Here is a 13,094-nt window from a genome sequence, read left to right on the forward strand (position 1 = left end):
TGATCCGGTTCGTGTGCAAATCTAGGATTAGAGGTGTCCCTTTCAGTTCGGGTATGTTAATGTAACACATAGGAAACTATGTTTTCCATTAATATTAGCTCTTGTCTTATTTTTTAATTGCATGTGTATATTTTTTCAGCTTCATCATTCTAGTGACTGACACGTAGCCGATATATGCGCACCGATCCTATATTATGTCGCCACCGTTTTCAGTTTTTTTCCTATTTAGTCGAGAAAGCAATAATAGTTAATATTTGCAAGAGGTTCTAAATTAGTACAAAAAAAGTTCTAAATTGACATAATCGATAGTGCAAGAGGTTCCATTCAATCTCATTTTATACAAATTGTCCAGACATTCAACGACGTCAATATTTGCCTAATCACAACACAAACTAATTGCGATCCTAAACTGAAAACGACTGTCAACGGCCAATCACAATCGCCTCTTCTCCAAATTATGTTTAAATTATATTCTTAACAAAAAAAGCAACTACAAAATCGACAAATTATTTTAATTGGCAATACATGACCCCATTTCAGAACAGAAGAAGAAAGATGGACCAATCATTTTCATATAACTCGTGATGAATAACTTTTCAAAACCCATCGACCTTGGACGAAGCATAGAACAATTGTGATGTTTAAATTAGTGGTTTTAGATACATGAGCTACGCTGCTTTGTGAATCAATGTTTTCTTAACAAATCAACAGCACCACTGCGAGGCTGAGAGCTACTTATTGACAAAAATCTTGTCACTGTATTAATTATTGCAAAGCTTAACCTTGGATAAGAAATCTATTTCCCAAGCTGCCAATTCTTTTCAAAGACACTAGTACACTCGAGCTTTGGGAGGGAATGTTTCGATTTCATCATCAAGTGTATTCATATGAACTGGCCTGTAGTCCAGTCGAACCTTCTCGTTTTCCCAGTATCTGCACACCAAATACAGAGTGTTATCATAAATATGGGAAGGCTGCTTGGCAAAACTAGCTTGTACAGCAAAGAGCACATAGCCAAATAGCAGTCACAAGCACGCAATTTCTAAAAACCATGAGCATATGAAAGTCTGAAACATAAGGAACAACAGAATCACCACACAATAACCACATCACCTAGTGACGGAGATCAAAGAAATTACTGGTTTAGTAGAAAAACAGAACTGCCAAGCCATATCAAATTAAACATAGATTATCATGTTTGGGTTTGTATCAGATAATAATGCTGCTACTGGACATTAAGGATAGCGAATGCAAGCAGATAGTGACGACCATCATGTTGGTAAATATTTGCACTAGCATGTGAGGCTAGCCTACCCCCATATCATGGAGAGTATTATTTAATACTATCATCTCTTAATCAGGCCAAAGTATAATTACAAAACCTTACAAGTTATACTGGTTTTATCTGTTTATCCTGCACACGGTAGATGGATAGAAAAGCATACCCTAATGTATGTCGCATCCAGTTCTCATCATCTCTTTTCTGCAATGGGAAATCATTGGAATAGTTTAGCAAAAATCTAAAAAATGGGGTAATAATAACCTTAACCAGAAAGGCGGGGAAGAAGGTGCCTTGAAGCATACTACGCAGTGCAACTATGTGTTATTACTTCTGTAATGAAAGAATCCAGGAAAACGAGGAATTTAAACTCACCGTAAAATCTTCCCTTGCATGAGCTCCTCTGCTTTCTTTCCTCGCCTCAGCAGAGTGCATGGTTATACATGCGTTAATCAGAAGATTCTCCAACTCAATAGTCTCTATCAAGTCTGAGTTCCTGAAAATTGCAGAAATAACAATAATAATTAACCAAAAGAGGAAAATAAAGCAAATAAGCCATGCTAATCTGCAGGTACAGTCAACAGAAGGGGTGGGTGTTTTAGAGACAAAATACCATATCAAGCTTCTGTCCTTCAATTTCACATCATGAAAACTCTCCCAGGTTTTATCTATCAACTTACAGCCTGAAAGTGACAAAAATGACTTGAATATCATATGGAACTAATATTAGTAAAATCAGGAAAAACTCGCTCTGCCACATACCTTCCTCCAATGTTTCTTGCGTTCGAAACACAGCCGCATTGTTTTGCATTACCCGTTGCATGTTCAACCGGATATTTGAGGTGGGAAGGGTACCATTTGAGTTACGTAGCTTGTCCAACCACGAAAGGGTTTTCTCTCCAGCATCCTTTTCCAATGGTCTTTGTTTCTCTCCTGTAACATTATAATTGCATGTATCAGAAAATATAGTAACATGGACCATGTGCTGCCCATTTACCAGATCAAGAATGTTTTAGTCACCTGGCTTCTGGATCTCTGCAACCCTATTTGCACAAGCCCGACCAAAGACAACAATGTCAAGAAGTGAGTTGGCTCCAAGACGATTGGCACCATGAACAGATGCACAGGCAGCTTCCCCAGCAGCAAATAAACCGGGAATAATAGCATCAGGATCATTACCTTTGATGGTAACCACCTTAACAAGAACAGCCAATCAGTTGTAAATCCATATCATTCATGATATCAGCACAATGTCATGCAGCCAATTCTACCTCTCCATGGTAATTTGTGGGAATACCACCCATGTTGTAATGGACGGTTGGTAAAACAGGGATTGGCTCCTTCGTCACATCAACACCAGCAAAAATGGCTGCAGTTTCAGAAATGCCAGGAAGTCTTTCCTGAAGAACCTCCGGAGGCAAATGATTCAGGTGAAGGTAGATATGATCTTTCAAGGGTCCTGTAGAAGACAGGAACGCATTGTTTGAGATTTAGACATAAGACAGTAGTTTTCAAGAGTACCAAATTCATCTTCATGTATGTTCTCATACATTGCCAATGAGAACCAATAGTGCTTCAGCACATCAATTATTCAGAACAGTCAATCAAGCATTTAATGTTCATACAGTTATAGAAAAATGATAGAGCATGGAATGGATCTTCTGGTTGTGATACCTAAAACCTAAAATCTGATTGTGACTGCTATCCACCATCAATACAATTAGTTCAATAAAGGCAAAATCAGCTGATTACTTGAAACCCACAGCTCAGAAAGTAGGTTCACAGTTTTGCAGAATCATATGGAGTAACAAAGCCTACATTTCTAGATTACATGTAACTAAAATATTAGGACAAGCCTTCAAAAGACAAGCAATTTTAATGGGAACATTCTCTCAACAAGATTTACTGAAGTTGACCATAAAGAGATGGTGAGCAGTGTAAAATCGAAGATCATTGTTTTAGAGCTCCGCTTACATAAATGAAAAGATGAAGTACATCTTGTCATTCTCACATAGACTTGAAACTAAGATAAGCAACATGAGTTATTTGAAGATAGAGATGGAAACAAAAACAACAAAAAAGATGGAAACAAAAAGATCATGTTATTTGAAGCTTAAATCAACATCTCACAGTGCTTTAAGATTACATACCAACACCGCGACCTTCCCGGATCTCCATAGTCATAGATCTAGATACCACGTCTCTAGATGCAAGATCCTTAGCCGTCGGGGCATAACGTTCCATAAATCTTTCACCTTCACTGTTCCTAAGAATACCACCTTCACCTCGAGAACCTGGCAGTGGCGTATCAATAGAAGAATATTAATAAACCTAACAAGCTCAATCAAGGGAAACAACATAAATATTAAATGTAAAGGGACAAAAGCAATGACTTAAAGAGATAAACCTTCGGTGATGAGACACCCAGCACCGTATATGCCTGTGGGATGAAATTGAACAAACTCAAGGTCCTGTAAGCAGAAACCAAACATCAGTAGTCAGAGAAAATTCTCGTAACCTTTGGACCCTCTCAAACTCCCTCAATCCAACACTGTGGCAGTAAATAACAATAAGCAAACCTCGAGTGGCAATCCTGCACGTGCAACCATAGCATTACCATCTCCAGTGCAAGTGTGAGCAGATGTAGCAGAAAAGTATGCTCTACCATAACCCTGAGACATACAAGAAAATTATCAATTTCTTCAGGTCCAGCCACAAATATTAAACTTATGCGAGCCTAAAATGCATTTCAAAGATATTATTTTACCCCAGTAGCAAGAATTGTTGAGGCAGCACGGAATCGATGTAAGGTTCCATCCTCCATATTCAATGCAATTACACCCTGGCAGCTACCTGGTAGTATCCAGGAGAAAAAATTATTATTGAGACAAACCATAAACTCATAAAAATCTGGAACACTCAAATGAGGATCTCCATTGCCCCATAGACACAAGAAATTATAAGCAGGCATATCCGGTACTCATCTCAGGTACATTCAAGGGAACAAGTAAAGGCATGCAACTGATAAATGAAGAGAAACATTGTCAAAACATACCATCATTGCCCATTAGCAAATCAAGGGCAAAATATTCCACAAAGAACTGAGTATTGTGTTTCATAGCCTGGCCGTACAGTGTGTGCAACAAAGCATGTCCAGTTCGATCAGCTGCACAAGCACAGCGGTATGCTTGTCCACCTAAAAAAGTAGATAGCACTTATTAAGTATCCCATGTAAATGCAGGAAACCGTACCTCCACTTAAAGGTACATTATACCTTTTCCAAAGTTCAAGCTTTGTCCACCAAATGCTCGCTGATATATTTTCCCATCTTCTGTCCGGGAGAATGGCAGTCCATAATTCTCAAGTTCAATAACTGCTTTTGGTGCTTCCCTGCACATGTACTGAATGGCATCCTGATCCCCTGAGGCAAATACAACACCCATCACATAGATTATTAAAGAGACAGCAGAATGGATGCTGTAAAAATTAGATACCCAAACATTATATTCAATAAACAAACAGCAGTGAATCCATTTCACAGGGTTTTGGCAAAACACATAGTAAGAATAGAATGGGAATGGGGAATGAGGATTGTCTATATTGATTCTTCTTTCTACTTAAAAAAGGCCATTACAAAACCGACTCCATTTGAGAGAACATGCACAAAGAAAGCAGAACTTTCTTGAGAGAATACATTAGACAGTGTGTTATTATACTATAATAATACATATATACATATTTCATCTTGATTCATATAACAGTTGTGCGAGTTGATTAAATTTTAGAGGATTCTACAAACAAAGCACATAAAGAGATCTATAATACTACATTTAACTTAGAAGCAAGAAAGACTGTCAAGTAGAAAATTGTTTTTGATGTAATCCAGTCATAAGAGAAAGCACAGATTTAGTCCTTTCAGAAGATAATAACCAAACTAAAGCTTTCGATAATATAAAAAAAACATCATACTAGAGCTAATCCAAAGGACCAACATACCAAGCCAATCACTTCCTTTAACTGTATCATACATGTGCCATCTCCAATCATCCTCTGTCATATTTCCTAATGCAGCATTAATTCCACCCTGCAAAAATCGTTTACAGATAGATGTTAGAAGCACACATAAATTCTCATAGCCAATGTAAAACACAATTCAAGAGCATCATCGAGAAGGGTGAACTAACAGAAGCAAAAAAGTTAAATCATAATCAAAATTTTCAAAATTGAAAGAGCCGTATCACCTGAGCTGCAACGGTATGGGAACGAGTAGGAAACAGCTTGGTAATGCAAGCAGTGTTGAATCCATGCTCTGACAGCCCTATCGCCGCCCTCAGTCCTGCGCCTCCTGCACCAACCACCACCGCATCGTAGGTGTGATCCACAACCGTATATGACGGCGCCGCTCCACTCTATTAAAACCCACAAATTAATATTAAACACAGTTCAAATCCAGCAAGTTAAACCTAAGCACACCGATAAGGACTAACACAAATATTCTATCAACTAAACTGAAACACTTCCGGCTTCAACAATTAAAACCCCTAGCTAATCCATCGAGAATAAAATCAAATCCATAAATTTAAAAAAAAATAAAGGATCAAGCAAATGATTTATCATGCAATAAATTCACCGAAAACGCTGAAAACAGATCAATTAAACAAAGAGAGACGAATGAAGCATACCGATAGCCGACGAACGGAATCGGCGGCGGCGGACTTCGAGGAAGGAATGCGGATGCCACGGGAAAAGCACCGCCACATCTCTGCTGGATACCGAATAACAAAATCAAATGCTGATCTAGCGCGTGCGTCTGCGGCTAACACTGTTTGAGAGAGAAAGAGAAGAGTTGGAGAAACGGATTTGTTTTCTTGAGAATGCTAAAATGGCTGCCAAATATCCATTTATGCCCTTTTTAATCAGATTAATTACATTAATGCCAATGTAGATAATGTGAAAATTTAGCTATATTTAACTATTTAAGTGAAGTTTAGTTAATATTTATCGTGTTTTTTTAAGAAAGCATTTATGCTGATAGTGGATGAACATAACTAATATAAATGGTCGCACAAATAAGTCAAGAAATATTACTAGTACTAATAGATTTCATTAATTGAGGGGTAATTTAAAAATATTTTGTTGAGATATTTAGAAAAAGTGCACAATAAAAAAAAGCTAGGTTAGTTTTATTGAAGGAGAAATGGACGCGCTGACATGTTTTCAGCCACGTGGCTTATGGCCCATCCACTAACTATTTCCACCCCCACTTTTCTAGTTGAGACATTTAGAGCCTCTCCAATGGGTTTACCCTTTAAGACTATGCACAAACTCCTCTTGTCACGTCATCAATACTAAAAACTCCTCCTGCCACATCATCAAGATAAGCAACTGGACAAGCAATAGGCTAACAATAGGCTAGCCATAATAAATAAAATTATAAAAAATAAATAATTAACAATCACACAAAATACGGAATTAAATTTACGACACAGATACGGGAAAATTCAATAATAATATTTAAATTTAAAAAAAGTACATTAATTAAAAAAATCTAACGATGTGCAGTCCTCTGCGCTCACAACTCTTCAATTAAATCCTTTTGGAGTCGAATATAAGCATCCACATGTCGGCATGTGCCTTGAGACAGCCGACTTCATCGTGAGGTACCCCTGTTAGAGTTTGTATACTAGAAATCACCTTTCGAGTGATTGAATACTGTAAAACACTATAAGACAAATATCTATTCAAGTCCCCCTCAGAGTTTGTATACTAGAAATCACCTTTCGTCCCCCTCAGAGAGAGGGAGTTCAAAAAATTGCTTCCTTTGTGAGCAGAGTTATGTCTTCGTTATTCAAGTCCTAGTACGCTGGTGAGATTTGCCCACACAAATATCAGTGTACAGTCCGGGACACCAGTCAGAAGATCCGAGGTCAAGTACTAAAGATCTTCACGTGGAGACGGAGCAAGCCATCATCGATTCTTGATTGAATCAACAAGGTAAATTGGTCAATTCCGTAGTAAGCATGTTTTAGGGATTTAATATGCTAAAGCATGTTTTAATTCAAGTTATGAGCATGATACATGTGATAATTACGCGAATAGAATTTGTCTAAATAATCTGCTAAATAGATCAAATTCTGTGATCGGATTTTACGCACGCTTCCGCTGCCAACCCCTTCACCTCATTCGTACGTTAGGGGCGGCCACACTGTGGTTTGGGCCGGCTTCATTAGCATCGCCTTTGGCCCAACTAGTCAGTTGTACACATTCATCTTCGACAATCATGTTGTGCAGGATAATACATGTGTACATTATATCAGCAATGCAGTCGACATGCCACAAACGCGTTGGACCTCTAATTGCCACCCATCGAAACTGAAGCACACCAAATGCGCGCTCCACGTCCTTGCGCGCCGACTCCTTCCGTCCCGCAAAGTAGGTCTTCCTCTCATCTGATGTGCATCTGATCGTCTTCACAAAGACGGGCCACCTAGGGTATATCCCATCCGCCAAGTAGTAGCTCATATCATGCTGGTTCCCGTTGGCGATAAAACTGATGGTCGGACCGACGCCCTGGCACTGCTCGTTGAAAAGGGGCGACGAGTTGAGGTCGTTGAGGTCGTTGTTCGACCCGGCTACCCCAAAATATGCATGTCAAATCCACAGCCGGTAATCAGCTACGGCCTCGAGGATCATCGTGGGATTCTTTCCCTTGTAGCCGATCATGCAGAACCCTTTCCAGGCAGCGGAGCAGTTCTTCCACTCCCAATGCATACAATCTATGCTGCCCAACATCCCGGGGAACCTATGCTTCTCCCCGTGCATCTGCATCAGATCCTGGCACTCTTCAGGGGTAGGGCTTCGAAGATACTGATCACGGAATATTTCAATGACGCCCTGACAGAAATACTTCAGACAATCCAGGGCAGTCGTCTCACCGATGTGGAGGTACTCGTCCCACATGTCTGCCGCGCCTCCGTAGGCCAACTGTCTGATTGCCGCAGTGCACTTTTGTATAGGTGTGTGGCCGGGTCTGCCTGCCGCATCGTACCTGAACCAGAAACACAAATATTGACGCTCCAAAGCATCAACGATACACATAAACACTGCCCTACGCATCCTAAAACGCCGCCTGAAAAGAGGCGCCCCAAACCGCGGCTCCTCCGCAAAGTAGTCTTCATATAGCCGCTGATGTGCAGCTACGTGATCCCGATCAATCACTGCTCGTCAGTGGACAATGGGTGGAGGTCGAGGTACCGCCGGCTGCAAGGCCCTTTGTATCAGCCGGTTTATCTCGCGGGACGTATAGGCCTCCAACTCTTCATTCATTTGTCGTTCGTACTCCTCAGCATCCCCACCACTACCACCACTACTACCACCAGCGTTACTCATTTCACGTTGTTGCTCTTGTACAGAAATTAAGATGGAGAGAAACCTCGTTAAAACAAGTGGTGCGAATGAAAATGATGTGCAAATCGTGTATATATAGTGTTTCGAAAATTTTAAAAAAAAAATTGAGTTGGCCGATCGCTCGCCGATCGGGAGACTGCAATGGCGGTCAGCTGACCGGCGAGCGGATCGGCCAGCGCCTAAAAATCGGCGTCGGGTCGCCGATTTTTTTGCCGAAATGGCGCTCGCCGGTTCCAATGGTTCGGCGAGCGAACCGGCCAGCGCCGGGAATCGGCTAGTCTGTCCTCTCGCCGCCATTGGAGATGCTCTTATACTAAAATATTGCACACTATATAATATACTCCGTATTATAGAGTAACTAAATAATACTCACTACTACTAGTATTCTTAAAATTCACTCTTTAAATTATCATTTCAACACCAATAAAATCAAATCTGCATTTACCCCAAAATATATAGAGTAGAACTCGTACTACAAGTCATGTTCTCTCCGCGTCTATTATTAATTGGTAAAACTCAGATCAGTTTTAAACACATGAGTCTTATTAGTGAGATGAACAAGTATAAATAGTAATATAGGTCTATTAATAGTGAGAATGAGGCAATTAATCATGGACGGGTGAAAACCGAAAGTTTTGTCAATTATTCGTGGACGGACGAAAAATGAAAGTTATGTCAATTAATCGTGGGTAGGTGGAATAAGACATATACGCTCTCTCTCACCAAAAAACAGTCTTCTTTTTTCATTATGGTTCGTCACATAAAATTAGTCATCTTCCATTTTGGCAAGTTTTTCGAGTTCGGTCTCATTCTCCACTTATAATAATTCAATCACATTTTTTAACACTCTCTTAATTTACTAATTTCATATTATAACTCGTGACGTCCCCTAAGTTACAATTTTTAGGAGACCGAAGGAATATATCATCAAATTGTCGTTTCTTTAAAAAATATCGCCTGAAATTCGATGTACTTTGTATACACTGTGTCTGTCTTGTCTCTGTCTTGTCTCATCTCAAATGATCAACTTTTCATCTTAGGTTGTCTCATATCAAGTAATTGATTTTTTTTTCCAAAAAAAACAACCCTTCTATTGTTTTATTATCTCTTTATCTCAGAGGACTTCATTCTCAATGTCATTTTTTCTTAAATCCTGTGGCAAAAAGAAGTTAATCCCTTGTAGCGTTACAAAGAGAATACCTTTTTAACAACAAAACCAAAAGGAATAAAAACCACAAATTAAATATATTGTGTATTTACAAGGAATTGATCTATTTAAAAATAGCATTTTTAAATGACACATAACAAATTTCTGGTGCAATCTGAAGCCATTCCTTAAAAGAAATAAAGTGCCAGACCTCATCCATTAACACTAGAGAATTTTTTTAAGTACTAGTAACATCTATTTAACTCAAATGGATGGCCAAAGTCACGCCTCAAAGACATTTACAATTTAAAAAAGCTGCAAAATTTGAAGTCAAGAATCGAACTTTTGCTATAGTTATTTCATTACTCCTGCAAATTCTCGATCACTCAAAAGGGTCAGAAGAGAGGCATCCAATATTTCTTACAACAGGTATGCAACTGAAAACACCGTTCGACTGGAGGCAAACTTTTTCGAATGCTTCAATGAATTTGAGGATACTCACATGGATAGAGGTAGCATCATTCTTCTGTCCCTTTTTCTAGCAAGCGACTGCCGCAGAATTCTCAAACGTATAGGAACAAGGATGCCGAGGCATAGTATAATGGAGGAAACCCAGTAATGTTTTAGGTAAAGGGTGATATATGATGAAAATAGGAGGGCGATAAATATAAAGGCCCAAAAAGCAGCAAGTGCAACATCACTCCTGCATAAAGAAAAAATGAATTAGAGAAGAATCTGAAGAGATATTAAACATGGCAATGTCAAATAAATGAGAAAAAAAAAAGCCAGAATCATATTATTTCTTAAATTTGTGAATGGAAAAGGATAGTTTTGGATGTGTCTTTGGTGGGTTGGGCCGTTGGGTTGTAGTGTGTATATTCTAAAGTTCAAGAAACTATGAACCAAGTGGGAATAAAAAATTTCTCCAAAAGTGAAGAAATAAATGAAAATATAATGTGAAGTCTATGAACAAAGACTACAATGAGCTAGCCGACCAAAATGATATTGTTTTTATTTACATGCATTCACTAAGAGGTAGAGAGTTCTCAGGAAATCAACATCGAATACACACGGTCTTTGACTTGTATCTTTACCTAGTAACAAGGTCTTTTGACTTGTTTCTTTACCTTGTAAATTTTTATATTCAAATCATTGTTGAATAATATGTTTGCTTTCTGTCCTCATAAAATGTTAACCTCTGGTTTGCAGTTCGCTTACCACTTATGACTTGTCAACCATACAATATGTCATCCGGATACAATTGGAACAAAAAAAACTAGTACAGAAAGGGATTCAATATTCTGAAGCACCAACAAAATCAGAAGCAACCAAAAGTTGCCAAAGAAAAGAATAATACTTCCAATAGGGTCTCTACTAGGACTAGCTGTTTCAAAAACCAACCAGACTACAAATAAATGAAGAAACCTCATTATCTGGAACAGTGCCTTTCTGGGTCTTCATCACAACCCCTTTACAATCAGTGGCCTTCTTTATCTTAGTTTGATCAAATTTGGTAAACTCTAAATTTTGAGTTCATTGCAGCATAATTATACTATTAGAGAGGGCCATCAATGTTGGCATTATAATCTTCAAATTTTCAGCCTGTGCACATATTCAGGGGCCAAAGTAAATCATAGATGGTTTGATGCCTTATAAACGCCTATATACAAAAAAATATAATTGATTCTACAAATTGTATACTTATGTTTTTCCTGTTGCTTCTATTAAAGTAATGAAAGTATTTACATGCACCCTAATAATGTTTTCAACAAGACAGTTTTATATCGAGTGTAAGTATAGATGTGCAAACACATATTTTTCAAAAAGCATCCTCACCAAGTTACAAGTTACTTACAACATTCAGGAAACCTAACTATTGAAATGCTATGCACATGTCTTATATTGTTGCATGGCATCGACCACAAAGCAGTAAGAAATCAAGACAGCTGAGCAAAATCTGAACTAAGATTGGGTGTAAATTTTTCAGCCAACTTTCCATAGATAGCGAGCTGGTTATTTTAATTAGCTCCTCCGTTTCTTCTTAGATAGACAGGCTACCATTTTCAACCTTTTCCCACACATCTATCGATTTTGAAGTCTGAACTCTGAATTGCAATTTTCTACTGAATTATCTGATCCATCCACTAAGCTAGCTCATGCTGGGTAAGATACTTTAGGTTACACACAAAATAAACAATAACAAAGGGGAACAGAGTACCTATCAATGTGAAATAGATATGAAAAAGCTCATCAGCAACATATTGCCCGATTCAATTATTAAATTTTATCTTGATCTACAAAAAAATTAGCTTCATTCTGCTGGTGCTACATAATTGTAAAGCAATTATGCGAAACACACAAAAGTTTAATCCGCGACAGAAAGCAATAATTCGAAAGAAAGCTGAATTCCGGGCAGAAAGAGTCACCTACCAGGTTGAAAGAAGGGGTTTTGGAGAGAAGACGGCGAGAGGGGGCCACTTGTGCTGGGATCGGACCTGGTAATCTCTGAGTTGCTCAACGAGTTTTGAGCGAGTTATCATCGAATTGCAGTTATCACCACCTCAGAATGTAACTGAACCAGATTGAATCAAAACTGCAGGGAATTCTGCAAATCAAACTTATGATGCCACCCAAAAAGTACTCCAATTTCAATTTTTTGCAGATGCATTCAGCATTGAATCTTCATTAAAATTAGGGTTTGGCGGAAGGTATATGATTTGCAATAGACTAATAAGTAAAGTGTACGAAACCATGTAAAATCAAATGGAGTACTAATTTTAGAGACAAACAAATTTTTATTTTTATAAGCAATATAAATTTGTACACAATGGTGTCGTTGGATTATCATCATTACTACTACTAATTATTACTCGGGTGTTCGGTTGGCAAAATTAAATCTCTTGATTAAATATGTATCATGTTTGGTTCATAAGATTGAATCTTTCAACTTAATTCTAAATGGATAGTCTCCTGATGATTAGTCATAGCCTCCCCTTCAACTAAAATAATCTCACAACTTAATCCTAGATGGATAGTCTTATGATATTAGTCATGGCAACCGAACGCCACCCTATATGATAATCCATATAGATTGAGTTGTGAAATTATTTTTATTAAAAATAATTATAATTAATTATCACATAATTATTCATATAATTAATTATCACACAATTATTTATATTAGGATTGAATTGTTAAATTCAATTTCATAAACCAAACAAATACTATAATCCTATTATATTTAATTTTATTAGTAGTATT

The 13,094-nt window shown here is 38.0% G+C and overlaps 1 protein-coding gene and 1 long non-coding RNA gene across 2 annotated transcripts; both read right to left on the reverse strand.

The window, feature by feature from the left end:
- Positions 1-567: 567 nt before the first annotated feature.
- On the reverse strand, positions 568-6,152 carry LOC121762982 (succinate dehydrogenase [ubiquinone] flavoprotein subunit 1, mitochondrial-like). Its single transcript, XM_042159010.1, has 16 exons — positions 5,962-6,152; positions 5,521-5,688; positions 5,276-5,363; positions 4,554-4,700; positions 4,335-4,475; positions 4,047-4,132; positions 3,859-3,951; positions 3,687-3,750; positions 3,430-3,573; positions 2,551-2,738; positions 2,300-2,474; positions 2,042-2,212; positions 1,893-1,962; positions 1,655-1,775; positions 1,446-1,483; positions 568-933 (listed from the first exon to the last, which is right to left on the reverse strand). Exons 1-16 carry the CDS (start codon positions 6,037-6,039, stop codon positions 831-833), a joined length of 1,875 nt encoding a protein of 624 aa, XP_042014944.1. The 5' UTR covers positions 6,040-6,152; the 3' UTR covers positions 568-830.
- Positions 6,153-9,995: 3,843 nt separating this feature from the next.
- Positions 9,996-12,587, reverse strand: LOC121762991. The gene is made up of 2 exons (XR_006042324.1): positions 12,264-12,587; positions 9,996-10,536 (listed from the first exon to the last, which is right to left on the reverse strand). It is a non-coding gene; the product is annotated as an uncharacterized LOC121762991 (long non-coding RNA).
- Between the last annotated feature and the right edge of the window lie 507 nt (positions 12,588-13,094).

This window comes from Salvia splendens, chromosome 13, assembly GCF_004379255.2.
Source record: "Salvia splendens isolate huo1 chromosome 13, SspV2, whole genome shotgun sequence".
Lineage (NCBI taxonomy): Eukaryota > Viridiplantae > Streptophyta > Magnoliopsida > Lamiales > Lamiaceae > Salvia > Salvia splendens.